Source organism: Mesoplodon mirus (genome assembly GCF_964341445.2).
Source record: "Mesoplodon mirus genome assembly, chromosome: 11".
Taxonomy (NCBI): Eukaryota; Metazoa; Chordata; class Mammalia; order Artiodactyla; family Ziphiidae; genus Mesoplodon; species Mesoplodon mirus.
Window position 1 is genome coordinate 49,337,316 of NC_138987.1, and position 22,682 is coordinate 49,359,997.

The window sequence follows — 22,682 nt, forward strand, 5'->3', positions numbered from 1 at the left end:
TGTATGTCTAAAGGTTCCTCAGTGTTGCTGATCTTTTCAAAGAACCAGTGTTTGTTTCATTGATGTTTTTTCCTGCTCTCTTTCTGTTTTCTATTTCATTGACTTTCACTCTGACCTTTATTATTACTTTTCCTCTACTTGCTTTGGGTTTAGTTTGCTCTTATTTTTCTGGTTTCTTAGGGTGGAAGCATAGGTTGTTTATTTGATACCTTTCATCTTTTCTAATGTAGGCATTTAAATCTGTAAATTTGCATCGAAAGCACTGGTTAGTTATATTCCATACATTTTGAGATGATTTATTAAATTATCATTCAGGTCAAAATGTTTTTTAATTCCCTTGATTTCTTTTTCGACACATGGGTTATATATATATATCACTTCAGGTACAACACAGAAACCTGTCATTTAATCCACCAACCACAAAACACACCAGAAAAAAGGACTACAATAAAGGAATTCTCAATATTCAGCATGCCAATTTGTGACCTTGTAGCACAATTACTGCTGGACCTTTTCACTTTCTTGGTTGAATTCAACATCCATGGAATGTAAGCCATCTTCATCCTTTAAGGGAATGAGTCCCCCCAAAAAGGCTACTTACACTAGGGAAATTATTTTTGCAGAAACTTACTCCTTGGGACACATCACAGATCTACTAAAACTTCCAAGACTCCTGTACAAGGCTCCCTAGGCTAAAGAAACACTGCCCTATAACAATGCTAGTCTTACAAAGCCCACAGAACTTTGGGTACATTAGGCTTCTGTAAATTGTTAGTTTCTGCTAACAAAAATGACAAAATAGTATATATTTGTTCTACTCTCCCCTTTCCATTTCCTGAGTTTAAGTCAGAATACCAAAATAAGTTTGGCAAATGAAGCCCCCAAAATACTGTGTCACCTGCTGTATTTGGAATACTTTTTATCACTATCGCATTTATCTAATGTCATATCAACCTGCTCTAGACTGAAAAAATAAGCACATTTACATGAAAGAGTTGCTTGAATTGCAAATTCTCTAGGATACTTGCAACCATCATGGTCCAAATGAAGGCACTGTCCTGTGATGCTTGAAATTCAAATGATTTTTATTTAAATTGAAAACATATTTAAACATGAAAATATATGAAGGCATATATATATATATATATATATATATATATATATATATATTTATTTATTTATTTGTTATTTTTTTTGCGGTACGCGGGCCTCTCACTGTTGTGGCCTCTCCCGTTGCGGAGCACAGGCTCCGGACACGCAGGCTCAGCGGCCATGGCTCACGGGCCCAGCCGCTCCACGGCATGTGGGATCTTCCCAGACCGGGGCACGAACCCGTGTCCCCTGCATTGGCAGGCGGACTCTCAACCACTGCGCCACCAGGGAAGCCCTGAAGGCATATATTTTGGATATTAACCCCGTATTGGATATATCATTTGCAAATATCTTCTTTCATTGAGTAGGTTGCCTTTTGCTTTGTTGATTGTTTTATCTGCTGTGCAAAAGCTTTTTAGTTTGGGGTAGTCCCATTTGTTTATTTTTGCTTTTGTTTCCCTTGCCTGAGGAGACATATCCAAAGAAATATTGCCAAGACTGATGTCAAAGAGCATACTGCCTGTGTTTTCTTCTAGGAGTTTTATGGTTTCAGATCTACATTTAAGTCTTTAATCCATTTTGAATTTTTTTTTTTTTTTTTGGCTGTGTTGGGTCTTCGCTGCTGTGCGTGGGCTTCCTCTAGTTGCGGCAAGCGGGGGCTACTCTGTTGCAGTGCACGGGCTTCTCATTGCGCTGGCTTCTCTTGTTGCAGAGCATGGGCTCTAGGTGCGCGGTCTTCAGTAGTTGTGGCACACGGGCTTAGTTGCTCTGTGGCATGTGGGATATTCTAGGACCAGGGTTCCAACCTGTGTCCCCTGCATTGGCAGGAGGATTCTTAACCACTACACCACCAGGGAAGTCCTTGAATTTATTTTTATATGTGGTGTAAGAAAGTGGTCCAGTTTTCCCAACACAAGTTATTGAAGAGTCTGTCTTTTCCCCATTGTATATTCTTGGCTCCTTTGTTCGAAATTAATTGACCACATAGGCATGGGTTTATTTCTGGGCTCACTATTCTGTTCCATTTATCTATGTATATGTTTTTATGCCATTACTATACACTTTTGACTACTGTTGTTTTGTGGTATCGTTTGAAATCAGGGAGCATGATACCTCAGTTTTGTTCTTTTTTCTTAATATTGCTCTGGCTATTTGGGTCTTTTGGGTTCCATACAAATTTTAGGGCCATTTGTTCCAGTTCAGTGAAAAATGCCTTTGATATTTTGATGGGGTTTGCATTGAATCTGTAGATGCTTTGGGAAGAGTGGACATTTAAACAGTATTAATTCTTCCAGTCCATGAGCATGTTATATCTTTCCATTTATTTGTGTTGTCTTCAATTTCTTTCTTCAGTGTTGTATAGTTTTCAAAGTACAGGTCTTTCACCTCCTTGGTTATTTTATTCCTATGTATTTTATTCTTTTTGATGCAGTTGTAAATTGCAGATTGCTTTCTTAATTTCTCTTTCTCATAGTTCATTATTTGTTTATAGAAATGCAACAGATTTCTGTATATTGATTTTGTATCTTGCACCTTTACTGAATTCATTTATTCTAATAATTTTTTGGTCAAGTGCTTAGGGATGTCTATATATACTATCATGTCATCAGCCTATAGTGAGTTTTACTTCTTCCTTTCCAATTTGGGTTTCTTTTATTTCTTTCTCTTGTCTGCCGTGGCTAGGAATTCCAATATGATGTTGAATAAAAGTGGTGATAATGGGCATCCCTGTTTTGTTCCTGATCTTAGAGGTAAAGTTTTCAGCTTTTTACCATTGAGTTATGTTAGCTGTGTGTTTGTCACATGTAGCCTTTATTATGTTGAGGTATATTCTCTTTATACCAACTTTGTTGAGAGTTTTTATCATAATTGGATACCAAATTTTGTCAGGTGCTTTTTCTGCATCTATTGAGATGATCATATGATTTTTATCCTTTGTTTTATGTGGTGTTTTGTTGAATCATCCTTCCATCCTGGAATAAATCTCACCAAATTATACCATCTCCTTATTGGTGCTGGAGAGGGTGTGGAGAAAAGGGAACCCTCTTCCACTGTTGGTGGGAATGTAAATTGGTGCAGCCACTATGGAGAACAGTATGGAGGTTCCTGAAAAAACTAAAAGTAGAGTTGCCATATGATCCTGCAAATCCACTGTTGGGCATATATCCAGACAAAACTATAATTCAAAAAGATACATGCACCCCAATGTTCATAGCAGCAATATTTACAATAGCCAAGATGTGGAAACAACCTAAATGTCCATTGACAGAAGAATGGATAAAGAAGATGTGGTACATATATACAATGGAATGTTACTCAGCCATAACAAAGAATGAAATAATGCCATTTACAGCAACGTGGATGGATAGACCTAGAGATTATTATACTAAGTGAAGTAAGTCAGAAAGATATCACTTACATGTGGAATCTAAAATATGACACAAATGAACTTATCTATGAAACAGAAACAGACTCACAGACATAGAGAACAGACTTGTGATTGCCAAGGGGGAGGGGGGTGGGAGAGGGTTGGATTGTTAGTTTGGGACTAGCACATGCAAACAAACTATTATATATAGAATGGATAAACAACAAGGTCCTATTGTATAGCACAGGGAACTGTATTCAATATCCTGTAATAAACCATAATGGAAAAGAAAAATACAGTCAGAGGAAAAAAAAAAGCCATGTATTTGGAAAGATGTAGTGATAAAAAATGCAACAACCCCAGAAAGGAATCTGCTTAAAAGACCACATTCTATAAAAGGTGTTGTATTTCTGGTCTGCTTATTCTAGATACCAGAGCTTAACTAAAATTATTAATTGGTTCTATCTGTAACAGTACCTAAGGATTCTGAAAATTTGGATCTTATAAAAGCAATTTTTAAAATAATTGACAATGGCTAAACCCATCCTGTTGTCTTGGGTTTGCTCTCTGACTGCAGCTGCTTACGTTGTTACTTTAAGTAACAGTGCTTATCAAACTGCTTTCCAAAGAGCCTTTACCCTCCTTCCATGTTTTGCAAGTTATCTGTGAACATTGCTAACTATGGGAAATAGCTTCTTTTTGTTTGGTGCTGCATCTCTGTTTTCTCTGTGCATCCTGCTCAGCTGCCTCAGTATTCTGTCTTTGACAATGATGAAGGGAGAGCCTAATAGGCTTGACAAGATAAGGAACTTCCACATTGATTCCAAACTGAAAATAAATACCACATTGCATGGGAACATCCATGTGAGTTGGGTCGGACTGACCTACTCCTCATCTTCCGGAATGGGGACTGGTACACAGGACTGGCACATCAGGGCTTTTCTTGGGACTTTTGCTGGAACCGTTGGGGGAGATGTGTTCTCATTCTTAGGATTCCTAGCTTTAGAGATACTGGTGGTCATCTCTGCTATCTCATAAAGAAAGTTTGTGGAAAACAAAGGTAGTACAGAGGAAAGCAGTGGTTAAGAGACAAAGAAAAACAGATTTCTAATTAGATTTTTAACCCCTTCATCCATTTCTGAAGCTAAATGTCTCAGTTATGTGATCCAGTGATCCTTTACCTCCCCTTTTAAAATCATGCTTCACTCCTCTGTAAACAATTGTGTCTAAATTACTGATCTAGCTCTGGTATATTCTATGTAAAGCTTTCAAGTACTTCTCTTTTACTATTTACACGTATTAATGCCTAAATATTTTGTGATCACTGTTGTGTACCACAAATTACACACACTTATGGAATATAAAACAAAGAAATGAATTAACAGTTAATACTTATAATATAAATATGTCCTATTATATGTGGCCATCTGTTTTTTGTGATAATCTGAAAATTATAACCAGCAGTTCCAGAATAGGCACCTAGTCAAAAAAACCCCAAAATAACAAATGAGTAAATAAATGATTGCAGAGGGAAAGAAAACATATATCTGGTAGGATGGGCATTCTCTGATTGACAGCTGCTTTTACGTTAGAAATCATCCAGTTTATTACAGGTCCACAGTCCTTTTCCCGGAAACCCAGGGAGTCAGATTTTTAAAGCCAGAATTCCTCAGCTCCTCTAAGCTCCTTTCTTTGTCTAGTCATTTGGATTTCTACTGTTTGAGGACTTCCTCAAACACTTGTTGATGCTGATATGTCTGTTCATTATTTGAATGTGGAGCACTTAGAAGCTGATCAGAAGCATATACCACCACCACCACCTTGGGTATATCAACTTGACGGACTTTATTGTTGAACTGACCTCTTTTTAGGGCCCAAATTTCCAGTGTCTATGTCTTTTCTCCTGGGAAGGAACGACTTCCCCCGCCCCCCTCCCCAATCCCCTGCTCAAGGTGAAATGAACTTATCTGAGAGTGTTTTGGACATTGGCAGGGGAAGGAGACTGCAGGTATCATGGTTCAGCATGACTGGCAGGTGGCAGGGAGGGTCCTGGTGGCTTAACTGCTCTTTACACAAAAATTTTAACCAGCTATGTTTGTATATTTGTGTGTAAATATACATAAAATTTACCATTTTAGGGCTTCCCTGGTGGCGCAGTGGTTGAGAGTCCACCTGCCGATGCAGGGGACACGGGTTTGTGCCCCGGTCCGGGAAGATCCCACATGCTGCAGAGCGGCTGGGCCCATGAGCCGTGGCCGCTGAGCCTGCGCGTCTGGAGCCTGTGCTCCGCAACGGGAGAGGCCACGACAGTGAGAGGCCCACGTACCGCAAAAAAAAAAAAAAAAAAAAAAAATTACCATTTTAACCATTTTTAAGTATACAATTCAGTGGCATTAAGTACATTCACAACGCTGTGTAACCACCACCGTCTACACCTAAAACATTTTCATCATCCCCAACAAAAATTCTGTACCCATTAAACAAGAACACTCCCTTCCCCCTTCCTCCCAGTCCCTGGTAACCTCGATTCTACTCTGTCTCTATCAATTTACCTAATGTAGGTACCTCGTATAAGTAGAATTATACAATATTTGTTCTTTGGCATTGTTTGTACCTTTTTATTTTTCAAAGAACTCAGGTTAAGTAAATGGCCCCAGGCCATCAACTCTAAGTGGAAAGGTGGCCACAGAAACCTAGGTATGTCTGTCAAGAGACTATAGTCTTAACTACTGTGCCATTACTACCTTAGTTGTTGACTTTTCCCATCCATATGCATGTATCTATCCACACACAGCAGGTATTTTGCACTTGCCATTAAATCCAGAATGTTTTTCCATCCCATTAGGAATTCTCTGAAACATTTTAATGCTTTCTAATAATCATTTTGTATGTATCATGCTTTATCTTTTGTTGATATTTAACTCTTTGTTTTGAATTTTAAATAACAATATAAACCTTTGTACATAAATATTTGTATTTCTGACTAGAATCCTAGGATAAAAGAGAATGTTATTTCTAGTTCAAACAATAGAACATACTTAATAGTTGATACTTGTTAAATTACCCTTCAGAAATTAGCCAGTATATAATACAAGTATTCTTATGACATCTTCATCACCACTAATTTTTTTTAATTAGGTAAAAAAAAACTAATGTCCTACTAGTTGAATAGAATCTTTGATAAAATATTTTCATTTACTATTTTAAATTTTCTATATATTGTTTATGTCACTAGCTCATTCTCTATTCTGTTTTAAGGTATTCATATAAACTTTTCTGTATTTTGTGGCATGTTTTTTCCCAATTTTTTTCTTTGCTTTAAATTTGCTGAATTAATGGGTGAAACAGAAAATAGAGTCCAGCATTCAATCTTTTTGTCTGGTTTCCTCACTGAGATCTAGAAGATATTTTGCTGGTAAGGGGTTAACACTTTCATTGCCTTTATAGTTTTCAAAGTGGAAATATTTTTATTGCTTTTAGTAATCAAGAAACTAATAAATAGATGTTCTTTTAAAAAGCATTCAATAGTACAGAAATAGAGAAAGTAGAAAATTAAAGGCTCCATAATCCCATTCCCATATAACCATCTGCAAAAGGTATGGGAAGCTTCGTCATAAATACAAAGAAATATAATACATGAAAAAAAAAGGCAATTATTAACTCTAGGAAAAATGTAATCATAGCACACTCATTAGCTCTGAAGTGAACAGTATTTCAATGGTCCCAAAATAAAAACAATAAAATATGGATTTAACCAAAAATTTTAACATAGCCATGTTGGGAAGGTGGAGGAGGGCAGAGGGGAGTATAGGAGATTGAAAAGTCTTCCTTCATCCTTTTATGGATTAAGTGGCAGAAATATATGTATTTTGTTTAGCAAGATGTATGTACATGTGAAAAGACACAAACATAGAAGCTGGCTGTTTTTGGGGAATGGAACTTTGTGCCAAAGGACAAATTACTGCTCTTTGGTTACAAACCTTTGAGAGCTACTTTACTTTAAATTTTATGGGTAATTACAATGTATCCAGATTGGGATAAAGGTAAAAGAAATAAGATGACAAAAACACCTACATTTAAAAATAAAATTCTCTTGAGAAAATTTTATTAACATTAATAACAATAAATCATTCAACCTTTTCAGTCTTTAAGAGGTTTTTGTTTTAAAGATGAAATTTATTTCAAAAGTCCTCAAGCCAATCATGAATAAACTTTTATAATGAATTTCTCAAACAAATCTTTTTACTTATCTACTTTTTTTCTCGGGATGTCAATAGCATTATTATGATAGTATTAAGTTTTCTTTTTTATTCAAATGAACTGTTTTCAAGGTTAATGATTATTAGCAAATCTTGATGCAAGATAAACATGATACTTTAAAATTACTTTTCAATTTCCTATGAACTAGTTTAAAGTAAAAAACTATTTGGTACTAAGTGTTCTTATGTTCAAATTCTAAAAGTAATCTTTAGTCCCAATGGAACTTGATACTCCAAGATTTAAAAAATTTTTTAATGGTATTGACATAATATATATAATTTTAATCACTAAGTTCCTCCTCATCACTGAAATATGTGCTTTTCTTTATCCTTGGGCGTCTTGAATCATCTGATGTTGAGGGACCCCCTGAACTGGGTTTCCATTTTCTTTGTTCTTCTTCAATTTTGGCTTGCTGTAATGTGGTTCGGAAAACAAACAAAACAAAATCAGGAATCTGTTTAATATTATTTACAGTCCATTGATTCAAAACATGGCAAAACATACATCACAAGTGCCAGCACTCTCTACCCTCCTAGCCCGTGCAGACAGTTCTACTCCATTAAGATGCCATTTCCCCTACCCCCAAGTTTTGTCCCAGTCTTACCATGTTAATCAAAATTATTTTAGACAAGTTCTACTAATTAACAGGCATATGAAATGAAGCCTACTTGTCATCCCTGTTGGATGTGGGAATGTTACATAAAATACATTAGTTAACTAAAAGGAAAAAATAAATTGATGTATGCATTTACAATTTATCAACTACATTAAAACAAAATAAGTGGTTATATAAAATCAGGAAGTTATACACCCTTCTTCAAAAAATGTTTCGTATACTTGTATTAGGATCTTTAATGGTCAAAAATATGTTTTTGGTTTGGTTTTAAAATGAAGCTTCTTTTAAAACAGTATCTGCGATTTAATGAAATCTTTTCCATTGGGCTAAATTCACTTGAATCAAACAGTTCTGTTCAATTCTATAATGAAAACAGATTAAGACAGTAAAAGTGTTGTGGGGCCCTCAAAATCTAGAAAGAACCGATAGGCACTTTTCCACCACAGTGTTCTAAAGACCTTAAAGAAAGAGCCTATCTCCTAAAGTTTAGGGGCAAAGGGGAAGACAGAGGTTGCCATCAGGAGATGATTAATAAAGTAAGCAAGGAATATAAAACTATTAACTCAAGGCAGCTATGGCATGGTGCCTTAGAAAAGAACTATTTAGTACCTGGAAAGCTATGGCCTGACTGAGGCTGTCAAGAGCAGGATCTTCTCCTTCATCATCACTTTCTTCTACTTCTTCACTAAATTATTAAAAAAAAAATCAGAATGCACTTAAAAAATCAGAATGCACTTAGGAAAAAGACAGAAGCTACACAATAATGTATTTGGTAAGAGTGGCTATACATACATTTCTTCTTCTGGTTCAGGAATTTTCTTTTTTTTCTTTTTCTCTTTTTTCTTTGGAGGTTCACGTTCTCCAAGCATATTTTTAGGACAGGCATAACTTAAGTGTCCACTTTCCTTTTGTTTCCCATTAAAAAGGAAAGGAGAAATATTACATTTGTTGTGTTATTAACAGAAACTTGGTGGTTTCTTAAGACTAAAATGTTTTAGAACTTAAGAAAGAATATTGTCACACAGGGGCCTCCCTGGTGGCACAGTGGTTAAGAATCCACCTTCCAATGCAGGGGACATGGGTTTGAGCCCTGGTCCGGGAAGATCCCACATGCTGCAGAGCAACTAAGCCCATGCGCCACAATTACTGAGCCTGGGAGCCACAACTACTGAGCCTGCGAGCCACAACTACTGAAGCCCGTGTGCCTAGAGCCCACGCTCCACAACAAGAGAAGCCACTGCAAAGAGAAGCCCGCGCACGACAACGAAGTGTAGCCCCCGCTCGCCGCAACTAGAGAAAGCCCGCGCACAGCAACAAAGACCCAACACAGCCATAAATAAATAAATAAATAAATAAAAGAATATTGTCCCACAGGGAATATACACAAAGAAATTAAAACCCATTACTTTAATATTTAGAAGGAAGAGATTATGATATTATAACTCCCAATAAGGAAGTATTTTAGTCGTTTCACTAAGAGTAAAAGAAGTTTTCTTCCTTCAAACATTTTAAATCTGAAGGTTCAGGATATAAAATAATTCAAAATTTAAATGGACCATCTACCTTAGTTGTAAAAATTTTAAGTTATTATGATAAAATGGGGACAAAACTATTCCTAACTACCAAGATGTTGCTGAACATTTTCTTTTAAAAACAAATGGAAAATTTAGTCTTCCTCACTTTTCCTATCAATTAATTTCATTTTGCTTCTTTCATATCTAGACTACACCTGCACTGTCCACTTATGGTAGCCACTAGCTATAATTCTCTTGTGGTTACTGAGAACCTGTCTGAATTGATACATACTGGATTGTGAGGACAGTATGAAAAAAGAATGTAAAATATTATGATTAAAAAATTTTTTAATTACATAATTCAAATGAAAATATTTTGAATTAAAATATATTAAGTTTTTACCCTGTTTACTTTTTTAATGTGGCTATTAGAACATTTATAATTAAATCTGTGGCTTGCATATGTTTGTATTTGACAGTGCTGGACTAGCCATAACATTATAATGAGCCATAACATGGTTTGAGTTGTAAAATGAGTAAAATGAGACAATGAATCTGTGTATTAGCTTACCAAAATACCTTTAGAAGTAATATGTGAGAATGAGGGTGTGCGGAGAGGCTGAGCCAGGATTAGAACAGAAAAATAATCATGCTTTTCAAGTATATTTTACAAAGCATCAAACAGACTGTGTATTTTGTATACCTGGGGACATGGCTGAACCGAAGAGGTGTTATTGTTAATGAACTGCTGAGAGGATGTACTTAGAGAACCATTTTTCAAACTGTTTTTGGAATAATGGTATACCAAAACTGTTAACATATCCTATACAAAAAAAAAAAATGGGGGCAGGGGTTTAATAGTGAACTAGCTTTGGGAAAAATCAGGCTAAAATAAACGTAAACAGATTTTTGCAGGGGGATGTTTTAAGAAATATTATAATGAACTAAGTATAATATGACAAATCTATGGATCCATAAACCAAAAAGACAGATTAACAGATTCATCCAGGAGTTCTCGGATAATTTAATATTTATTGTGAATATGTGGATATATACTTATCTATCTGACCATAACAACTCCACCCTCCTTTCTTTTTTTTCTTTTTTTTATGATGGATTCTGGAACACATGTTTTGAAACATTAACTTAGGTGTCAGAATCATAAAAATTTACAGAATGTACCCAGTGCCTTGCTCTCTTTTTCCGTCCATCCATCCATCCATCTATTCACCCACCCATCTGTCTGTATATGTATATATTTTTGAGGGGGAGTGAGTGGCACTGGGGAAAGGACCCCAACACATTTCCTTCTATTTTCCATATGCTCATGTAGCCAGGACAATGTCTCTCAGTAATCTTCTCTTCAGTAGAAAGCTCCCCATTAACCTCTGGATCCTGCTTTTTAGTATATATAAAGACATTTTAGAAATAGGCAGCAACAGACCCAGACTGAAATTCTCTTGATACAATTATGGGCCTTGGGCAAAGTTGTGTTGTGGCTATACATCTCTCCTAATCACCCAAAGTTTAAATGGATAACAACAGATGATGAGAACTAGATAAGAAAATCTGGATATAGTTCAGCTCCTGAACTATCAGCAGTACTAATAGGGGGGAAAACTTTTCAAAACAATATCCCATAGAGGATGGGTCATATCATAATGATTTTACTGATTTGTGATACTTAATCATTGGCAAAATATTACAGAAACACAACAATTTATGGGTCACTAAAATCTTTCAGACAATAAGGTAAGTAATTAGTCTTAAACTTTTTAATCTAACAACTTTCAAAGGTTTGGAAACTGGAGAAAATACCACCCTATATTACCCAACTCAGGTTAACTTTACATATGACATTTCAGTTGAGTTTACTTACATGAGTCTAGAGTCCCAAAGTAAAACTTTCATAACCCGATTTTAGCCATCCAGAAGTCTTGGAGAACACAAATAAAATACTGATGTGAAAAATACCTTCAAGTAAACTATGGAAAATTATACTGTTTTAGGTATACTCACCCCACATTCATAACACTTAGATTTATCAAAGTAGTTTCGTCTTCGGATGAACTCAGCTGCTCTTCCATTGTCAATAGCAATGCTTGCTTTTATCACTCTACCGAATAACTAGAACAGAGAAAAATGCAAATGCAATAGGATGTATTTCACTGAAACCTAAAACTACAGTTATTGGATCCCATTTCCTCAAACCTTCAATTCCATTTTATTTCTTAGATTATTTTAGCAATTGCCCACTTAGGTGTGACAAATTCTTTCCTGTAGAATAGACTTTTATTCCTTATTCTACCAGTGTTTTGGGATCCCAGTACAGTTTTGACCTGTTTTCTGTAAGTTAAATACCCTCAGGACCTACTGATATCCATCAGACTTGACCATCCCCTCATCCCCACATTTTTAGCCTGGATAAACACAAAGGCTTTTGGTTAAAAACCTTGTTGGGAATAAATGGCTTACCTGTTTGTTGTTTATTGCCCTGGTACAGTTTTGTGCAGAGTCTTTATCCAAAAATAAAATAAATGCAACCCCTTTACTCTTCCTGGTATCTTTATCTTTCATTATAGTAACCCTTAAAGCATAAACAAATAGCCAGTTAAAAATAATGAGGCAGCAATAAACAAAATATATGAATAAATACTTGGAAAACTCAAGTGGTCAAAAAGGGTTAATAAAACATTTATAGAGTAAGCAAGGAAATTAATATATTTGACAAATAGCTAACTCTTCAAAGTCATGGGATATCAAGAAGAATGGAAATGGGAAAGTGTGATACTGATTTCACACAAGTGAACACAGCTATGATTAGGAGTATCTGATAAATCTAACATTAATCAGAGTTGAAGGATGAAGAGATTAGAGACAATGGAATCTTGAGGAGTAAGCATAATTCCTCTTCTCTACTGACTCCCTCACTCTGCAGGAAAAACCAAAACAAAACAAAACTGAGATGTTCTCTTCTACCCAAAAAGTAAAGTGATTTACTCAAATTATTTTTTTCTAGGTGTTAGAACATAACTATAATCTTAATATTCTTTTAAAGAATCTCCACTTCTGTGCTTCTCAGCCATACTACCCAAGGTACGTAAGTGGTAGGGAGGGTTGTAAGAGCACAGAGCCTGTTTTTTCTCCTGATGCTTTACCCATCCCTAGTCCTGTGGTCCTCGCTCATCATATGTCATTAAATACAGTTTAATAAAATATTCAACAGGTCTCTTTGGAGAAATGGCTGACTCCAAGGCTGGGATAGGGTATGTACAAGATGAACGTGGAACATCTTGCTATGTCAGAAAGGAAGTACTGGGGCTTCCCTGGTGGCACAGTGGTTGGGAATTCGCCTGCCGATGCAGGGAACAGGGGTTCGAGTCCTGGCCCAGGAGGATCCCACATGCCGCGGAGCGGCTAAGCCCGTACGCCACAAGTACTGAGCCTGCGCTCTAGAGCCCATGAGCCTCAACTACTGAGGCCCGTACGCCTAGAGCCCGTGCTCTGCAACAAGAGAAGCCACCACAATTAAAAACCTGCGTACTGCAACGAAGAGTAGTACCCGCTCGCCGCAACTAGAGAAAGCCTGCGTGCAACAACAAAGACCCAACTCAGCCAAAAATAAATAAATAATTAAAAAAAAAAAAAAAAGAAAGGGAGCACTTGAAAAAAAAAGTAATGATGGGGCATGGCACAAGAATAGAGAAGCCAGTTGGAGGGTGCACCCATTGGCCAAATCTAGGACAGTCTGAGTACCAAAATAATTAAATACAGTAATGAATTATAAACCACATAAAAAAGGAATTCATAAGTCCATACTGATAATAAATAAAAGGGGGAGAAAGGAGAGCTACTGAATGCCAAGGGATGACTGGTGAATGTATAGGGAGTGCTAGAGTTGGAAAATCACCATTTGCAACAATCATGGTACTGGATCAGGCAAGAATTATCAACAAATGCTATGTCTAAAATGAAATTTTTATGTGGAATAGGATGTTTGCATTGTCTTAAGAGTGTCTCCCACTGACTGCTTCTTAGTTGCAAAAGGGAAAAAAGGTAATTATACAGTGGAGAAGTTGGTTAACGTCTTGACTGGGTGATCAAAATTAATTATCACTAATGAGGGACAGATGCATGCTGTATGAATCCAGATGTGACACCCTCAGAACACATCACCTATAGAGTATACCAGCCAAGAATACATAACCACCACATAATCATGAGGCAACATCAGGAAAACACAAAATGAGGGGAAAAAAAGATGGGTTAGAGCTATATTATTTATAAATGTTCCAGATTAAAGGAGGCTAAAAAGATAGGACAGTTAAAATAACATCTAAGTCTAGACTGGATTCTGTACTAGAGGCAAAAAATTCTATGTGGGACATTATTGGGTCAACTGACAAAACTGGAACATGGATGACTGACTCAACAAAAGTACTGTATCAGGATAAATTTATGAGTTTGGTAACTGTACTGTGGTTATATAACATATAACCCTATTGTATTTGTAGGAAATACACACGGAAGTATTTAGGAGTAAAGGGTGATGATGTTCATAACAGCCTCAAATGACTCACAAAAACAAATTGTGTGTGTATGTATACACATAGATATATATATAAACATACTCATATAGGTGTGTGTGTATGTATACACATACACACACATACATGTACACACATTGGGGAGAGAGTGCAAATGATAAAGTAAATGGGGATAAAATGTTAATAAGTGAATCTGGGCAAGGGGTATTTTGAGGTTCTTTGTACTATTTTTGTAACTTATAAATTTGAAATTATTTCCAAATAGCAAAAAAAGAGACAAAGCTCTAAGACAAAGCTTAATAATTTTCTAAAAACTGAATTAACAGGAAAACAGACAAGAGAACATGAATGAATAAATAAACAGAAATTTGATTTAGTATTACATTTCACATATTAAAATTTATTTTATTTGGATTTGGGATTAGGTACCTATAGAGTCATTGGAATGAAATTGGTAAAAAGATGCCACTATATTAAGAAAAGTGATGTCTTATTTCATTAAAAAATATAAGTTACAATAATTTAGGGAAAAATGGGCAACTAAAATGGTTTACTTTCTCAAAAGGCTGCATCTGTTTATTCATTGGACTTAGAAGGAAGGAAGAGAAGTCAAGGACTTGATGCAGCTCAAGTTTAGGCTGGTTTTCTTCAGAGCCACACCAGTTAGCATAAACAGGAAAGTTTTTAACCAATTTTGAAAGAAGTATAAAATAAGATGTTACTTTAACTTTTAAAAAATTTCATAATGTTTGTGATGGTCAGTTAAGGTCATAAATCATTTTTCTGAAAGTACTATTTGGAAGTGTTAGCTTTCTAAGTCATACTCAGTTAATGATCTCTTTCATCTGTCCTCTCTTTTCCATTCCTACTGCTTTTTTTCTTGTCCACGGTGGCATTACTGTTTCCATAATCTATTCTTACTGGTTCCCTTGATGTTAATTTATGCTCATATGCTAGTGGAAAAGTCTTCTACCTGAGGAATAAATAAAATCACTTATTCCTTTGCTCAAAAATCTTTGGTTCTTCAAGTTGCCTATTCTTTGGTCCAGCAATCAATATCCTTCATGATTATGGCTCCCATTTCCCTCATCTTTCACTGCTCCTCACTTGCAAACTATGAGGTCTAGCCACAAGAAGGCACTCAGTGTTCATGGAGCATGGCCTGAACTTCCCCTAAACTGGTGCCTCTGTTCATATGGCTTCTATCCACTTTCAAATCTCAATGTTTTGCCCATTAAAATTTCACTCCTTCTTCAGGGTTCAGAATGTATCAGTTCTTAACTGGAAATAATTTCTTCTCCTTTCTTTTCTGCTTGTCTCCACTGAAATCTCTGTATAAACAATGCCTCATCTCCCCTATTCAAAAAATTTATTTTTACAGTAATAGCAAATCTTTATGCTTGGATACATGTGATGGAATTTTTACTCTATTATTTGCCAGGCACCTCTCTAAGCTTTATCTATAAAATGTTCCTTTCATCTCACCTATTTTGATATAAAAATCCTCTTTAAGATTGTCTCTGTAACCCCTATTAATCCTACCTCAATATGTTAAAACAAAAAGACAGATACAAATGGGAAAGTAGTTTCTCAAAAGCGTGCATCCATTTGTTTGTTCATGTGGCCATTCAGTCTTTCCACTAGCCTCAAGCAAAGGTACTAAGCACTGGCAGTAGGACAGGTTTTTATCCTCAGGAAAAGGCTTACAGTCTAGAGGTGGAGAAAGACCTATAAACCAATGAAAATACATTACTTTGATAGAGGTACCTTCTACGGTAACAGAAAAATAATTACATCAAGGATTTAAGAAGACAAACCTAGGATGATTCCCATGTCTCTAGCATGGGAAAAAAAGCTAGATGGTGGTACCATTTCCTGATATAAGGTAGATGATGTACTCATTTAAGCACATGAAGTGAAGCAGACACTATTCTGGGAAACCTGGGTGTCATCCATAACACCTCCTTCTCGCTCATCCAACCCTTACATACAAAGTAAGTATATCACTAAGTATTACCCATTTTCCTGCCTAATGATCTCTCAAATCTGGCCAGTCTTTACCTCTCTACCTGTATCATCTTAGTCCAAATTTCTCCCCTGGGCTATTGTTATATCTTTTGACTGGTCTCCCTGCATCTGCTCTTGTTCCCCTCCAATCCAATATCTACATTGAAGCTGGATGGAATAAGCTTCTAAAAATTCAAATCATGTCACTCCCTCATTTAAAATTATTTAATGGCTTCTTGGTGTCCTTAGAGGAAACTGCTTCCATCTCTGGACCTGTCTTGTGCTTTCTCCCTCTTGCTCACTCATCTCAAGTCACACTGGCCTTCTTTCTGCTTCTTGATCTCACTTTATTTTCTCTTGCCACAGGGCCTTTGCACAAGCAAGTCCCTCTACCTGAAATGTTCCTCCCATTGTTTTAACCTACTTAACTCTTACTCAGCCTCTAGGTTTCAACTCAAGGGATAATGACTTAGGTAAATCTACTCTGACTCTCTAGACTAGATCAGGTCTTCCCTGTTTACAGGTGCTTATAACTCTGTGTCTAAATTCATAGCATTCTCATGGCTTATAATTATGTATTTGTACGGAAATTCATTCAGCGATTCTGACAGGGAAAAATCAAGAAAAGGTAAAGGTTAAAGGAATAGGCTGGAATCAAACTATTGGATTCAAACCTTGGCTCCACTGCTAACCAGCAATATGATTTTAGGTTTACTGTGTGCTTCAGTTTTGTCATTTATAATATCAGGTTAATAACAGTAGCTACCTTAAAAGGTAGTTGTGAGATTTAATGAGATAATTTATGTAAAGATATTAGAACAATGCATAGCGTATTTATGTATTCACTGTTACATATCATCATTATTAGTGTTCTGATTGATAATGATCAGTTTGAAATTCTGAAGACCTAGTAGCATTTTTTATTATTTTTTAATAAAGAAGTAAGTTTAAAAGAAGTTAACCTCAGGATGCAGATGAACTTCAACTGTTTAACATCCATTTATCAAAGCTAAAAGAAAAACAACTAGGCAAGATAAATATGCTCTAAATTCTTGGGATTTTAAATACGACTTTAAATTTATACCAGAACATATTATTAGTTGTAAGATAGAATAACACTATCTTGCTTTTACTTTACACTCTCATTAACCCTGCATTGTTCAAGAGTCAACTGTGTTTGTTTTTATATTCTATTTGTTTGACAAATAATAATCCATTTATAGTATACTTGATAACACACCTCCTAGTACCTAAAATATATATTTAATCGGAGCCTTTAACTTATGTCTTATATTGGATAACAGGATCAGTTTTAGTTCTTAGTAATATGGTACAAAATTATATTATTTAAATAAGTTAGGCCGTATAAAGGAATACCATGAAATCATTAAATACAAGGATGTATCTATATAGTACATGGAAAGATATTCACGATATAATGTCAAGTTAAAAAAAAGACAACAAAATTGCATGTATAGAATTGTCTTTTAAAACTTGTCTATAGATATTTATGTATATTAAAAAATTACTGAAATATACATAAAATGTTAACAGTAGTATTTTTATTTCTTTTTTATATCAAATATCTGTTTTATGAAAAATAGTAAATCTACTTCCATTAAGAAAATAATGGAGGGCCTCCCTGGTGGCGCAGTGGTTGAGAGTCCGCCTGCCGATGCAGGGGATACGGGTTCGTGCCCCGGTCCGGGAGGATCCCATATGCCGCGGAGCGGCTGGGCCCGTGAGCCATGGCCGCTGGGCCTGCGCGTCCGGAGCCTGTGCTCCGCAGCGGGAGAGGCCACAACAGTGAGAGGCCCGCATACCGCAAAAAGAAAAAAAAAAAAAAAAAAAAAAAGAAAATAATGGAGAAGTAAACTCCGATAGACTTTTAAATGAAGTTTCAAAATCTGATATACTTACTTTACAACTTTGCCATACTTGGAAAATATCTGAAACAAAAGACCACATAATAATTTGCAATTTAATTTAAAATCATAAAAAAACATTAAAATTTCAGGCTGTATATACTGACCACATTGTTTGTTGTAGTTTATGAAAATTTTTAGCCTCTGGTCTGTAAGGCAAGCCCTAGAAGATATATTTTTGTAGTGACTAGCATAATACTCTTTTTTGGCTACTGGTGTCACAGGTATTTGCCTTAGTTCCTAAATTTCTGACAGAAGAGTGTATACAGAGAAAAAAAAACACTCTTCATGTGTGGTAGATTGAAGGCACACACATTGCACAGCTGAGTGTTCCTGTGGTATATCCATGACAACTATCAACCGCACCATAGCTCCAGAGAAACCTTGTGCTTCAACTATCAATGTTGTGGAATATCACTGTTCCTGGCCTACCCCCTCCACCCCATCAAGCAATCACTATGTCAGAAGACAAATCCTTACAGACTGTTCATAAAACAAAAAAGCTTCTATAATGAAAAATCCATTCCCATCAGTCTCCTTCTGCCCACCCTAATATGTTGGTGGTACTTTACAGTTGGCCCTTTCTTCCCTTTTACGTCTACATCTTCACTCTAAGCAATCTTATCTACTTCTACTGTCTCAGCCGGTCCTATTTATTATATAATGCTTGGTACAAAAGTCCTTCAGAATACATTAATGTATGTCATCAGTAATAATAAATGCTTGAGTTCTATAAGTTGTGTAACCATGGAACATAGTATAACTGGATGGCAGTGTTAGTAATACTGAATTCTGAAGACCAAAAAGACAGTTTTCTCTCTTCTTTTTTTTTTGTGTGTGTTTCTTTTTTTTTTCATTTTCTTCCTTTTTTTAAAAAAATTTACTTTATTGCAGTATAGTTGATTTACAATGTTGTGTTAGTTTCTGGTGTACAGCAAACTGTATATGTATATATACACACATATACATGTATATATATATATATATATATATATATATATATATATATATATACACACCCATACTATTTTTCATATTTTTTTTCCATTATGGTTTATTACAGAATATTGAATACAGTTCCCTGTGCTATACAGTAGGACCTTTTTGTTTATCCATTCTGTATATAATAGTTTGCATCTGCTAATCCCAAACTCCCAATCCATCCCTTCCCCACCACTCCTCCCCCTTGGCAACCACAAGTCTGTTTTCTATGGCTGTGAGTCTGTTTCTATTTTGTAGATAAGTTCATTTGTGTCATATTTTAGATTCCATATATTAGTGATATCATACAGTTATTTGTCTCTCTTTCTCACTTACTTCACTTAGTATGATAATCTCTGGGTCCATCCATGTTGCTGCAGATGGCAGTATTTCATTCTTTTCTATGGCTGAGTAGTATTCCATTGTGTGTGTGTGTGTGTGTGTGTGTGTGTGTATCTATCTCACATCTTCTTTATCCATTCATTTGTTGATGGACATATAGGTTATTTCCATGTCTTGGCTATTGTGAATAGTGCTGCTATGAACATAGAGGTGCATGTATCGTTTCAAATTATAGTTTTTTCTGGACATATGCCCAGCACTGGGATTGCAGGATCATATGGCAACTCTATTTTTAGCTTTTTGAGGAACCTCCATATTGTTTTCCGTAGTGGCTGCACCAATTTACATTCCCACCAAAAACGTAGGAGGGTTCCCTTTTCTCCACACCCTCTCCAGCATTTATTGTTTGTGGACTCTTTAACGATGGTCATTCTGGCCAGTGTGAGGTGGTACCTCATTGTAGTTCTGATTTGCATTTCTCTAATAATTAGCTAAGTTTAGCATCTTTTCATGTGCCTATTGGCCATCTGTATGAAAGACAGTTTTCTACATAACAATTCTAATGGCTTCTCATTTCATTCAGAGTCCTTACCATTATCTATGCAAGCCCTATAAGGCACCCCTGAATGGGCTTACCTCTGATTGCCCCTCCTCTTCTCTCCACTTTATTTACTCTGTCTGCCTGAAATGCTTGTCCCCCATAGACATCTGCATAGCTGCCTCTTACTTCCTTCATGTCTCAATCAAAAGTCACCTTCCTAAAGTAAAACTTCACCCCCAACCTAACATTTAATAACCCTCCTTTCCTGCTTTATTTTTTCTCCTTGGCACCTAACACCTTAGCATTAACTTAGTATCTAACAAATAACATCATTTAAATTTTTTATATTTCAAACTGTTTCTCTATCTTGCTACATTGTGAGTGCCAAAAGGGATTTTCATCTTTTTGTTCACTGATGTGTACCTAGTACTTGTAAGTGGTCCTTGGCATATAGTATGTGTTCAATAAAAAGAGATGTCTCTATTTGGATACAAGGAAGGACACTAAAGTTTGTTTTCTTCTCTGTTCGAGACTCAAGCTATCTTAATTAATTAATCAAGTACTATGTATCACCTATGCAGCATCTCTCTACTGTACTTAACATTACCCAAAGTAGCAGAGAAAAGAGGGCACACTTGTAGATAGGACTCATGGCATTCCTTCCAGTCCCTCTCAACCACCCATCTGCAGGACAGGCACAGAAGGAAATTTTGTTCTCTGTAAGGTAACAAGGTGAAAGAAGATGCTGGAAGGGATTTTTTCTCCTCCCATCACCCCTATCCTGAATTGAAAACAAACTTTATTAAACTGTTAAGTTTTTGCCACATATATAAATTAAGATACACTTTTAGGATTGGAGGATTAGGAAAGGGATCTGTTTTGCTTCCATCAGCACTTCCTCCAAAACCTCCACCCCACTACCAGTTTCAAAAGCCAAGTAAACAAGCAGGAAAAATCAGCATCATTATGCTAGTAGTGGCTTCTGTGTTTATAAAAAACTTGTTATCCTCTATAAAGCACTGGGAATTCTCTTTGGAAATTACAAGTGTCTAATTTTTTTCACTTACTTATGTTTACCATAGAGGTCTTTGGTATTAATGATTTAAGTGCATTGTAATGTATTTATTATGAATTTTGCCTAAGAGAACTGTTTGCTTAAGCTACATTTGTATCTCAAATAGAGAATTCAGTGGATAACAATACTAATACAAAAACTTACCCGGTATAAGTCATTGTTGGTCAGGGAAAAGGGCAGGTTCGATACATACACTGTGCTTTTACTTGGGGCCAATCCACCACTCATTTCTAAAAAACAAACAAACAAACCCAGAAGCAATCTAAACCAGGTATTCTTCATTCCAAGTAAAACCAATATTATAGGCAAGTGACAAATTTATATACTTTCCTTCTTAGTAATACTCAGGAACATTGACTCCAGCTGGGTGAATTAAGAAATTCCTTTTCTCCAGACACCACTTAAAAGAGTTTTCTGGTCTTTCTTTCAAGTAGATTCTTTACACTAACCCCTTTCAGTGATGGAATATGGCATGAATGGAGAGGTAAGTTTCAAACAGATGAAGGAAACTCTGAGGCTACTCTTAACCTCCCCTCAGGCTGAGAGCAAGAAAGTGCTTTCAGATATACCTAATACCCTTGCCTACGCACGTGAGAAAGAGCCTGGGAGCTCAGAAAGAACCTTAGCTGTTGATTTTCACTAATTTGGCTGGGTAACTTTTTGGTTATCTTAATATTTTTCTCTGGAGCGGTGCTAAGAGGAAATTTTAGCCTCACATTTTGACGATGCAAATAAAGTTCTTTCAAATCTCTAATTTTGCATATTATTGCTAAATTATGAAATGATACATTTCATTATTGGAATAGTTTTCAGTGCCCTGAAGGGTATTGACCTGTATATGTATTTTTCAGTTTACAAATATAATCTGTAATTCATTTTCATACCGTATATTTCAAAGTCCGCAAATTACCTCTGAAAATTATATCAGACTCAACCAAGTTCAAATTTTCGATTTAAAAAGTGTATGTGGTGTATTTACGATCACAAATGTCAAAATATTGATTCTAAGGCGTGCCAGTTCGCGATGTAATGGGAAAACCGCTTAATACTTGGGATGTTTGGGGGGACAACTTCATCGACAGGTCGCTTTTTAAAAGCTTCCAACTTAAACTCCACACGTTAGCCGTTCTGGTGAGAATGGCGAGGGCAGGCAAAAGTAAAGGTCCTGGAATAAAAAGGGTGGCGGGAGAGAGGGGCAAATGTTTCCGGCAGCTGGGTCTGGGGAGGAGCCCGCAGGGAGAAAGGCCGCAGCTGGGTAGGCGTTTACCTTCAGGTGGGGGAGGCCCGGGAGACTAGAAGAGAGCGAGCCCTCAGCTCACTCGGGGCTCAGCCCCGACTGTTCGTCGCCCCTTGCAGCTGCCTTGGCATCACGGGTCCTGGGACGGGTCAGGAGCCGGCGACAAGAAGTTAGCAG

At 36.3% G+C, this 22,682-nt stretch overlaps 1 protein-coding gene across 1 annotated transcript; it reads right to left on the reverse strand.

The window, feature by feature from the left end:
• Positions 1 to 7,535: 7,535 nt before the first annotated feature.
• On the reverse strand, positions 7,536 to 22,671 carry ZCRB1 (zinc finger CCHC-type and RNA binding motif containing 1). The gene is made up of 8 exons (XM_082636906.1): positions 22,536 to 22,671; positions 21,413 to 21,498; positions 18,325 to 18,353; positions 12,326 to 12,437; positions 11,870 to 11,977; positions 9,129 to 9,241; positions 8,946 to 9,021; positions 7,536 to 8,132 (listed from the first exon to the last, which is right to left on the reverse strand). The coding sequence occupies exons 2-8, from the start codon at positions 21,494 to 21,496 to the stop codon at positions 8,001 to 8,003; spliced, it is 654 nt and encodes a 217-aa protein (XP_082493032.1). The 5' UTR covers positions 21,497 to 21,498; positions 22,536 to 22,671; the 3' UTR covers positions 7,536 to 8,000.
• Between the last annotated feature and the right edge of the window lie 11 nt (positions 22,672 to 22,682).

Excerpts from the sequence above, each read along its gene's own strand:
- ZCRB1 (XM_082636906.1), bottom strand. The coding sequence starts at position 21,496 with ATGAGTGGTGGATTGGCCCCAAGTAAAAGCACAGTGTATGTATCGAAC. Across the intron at positions 18,354-21,412 it reads CCAACAATGACTTATACCGG|ATATTTTCCAAGTATGGCAA; the intron begins GTAAGTTTTTGT and ends CTTTTGTTTCAG. Across the intron at positions 9,242-11,869 it reads CTAAGTGTTATGAATGTGGG|GAAAGTGGACACTTAAGTTA; the intron begins GTGAGTATACCT and ends GGGAAACAAAAG.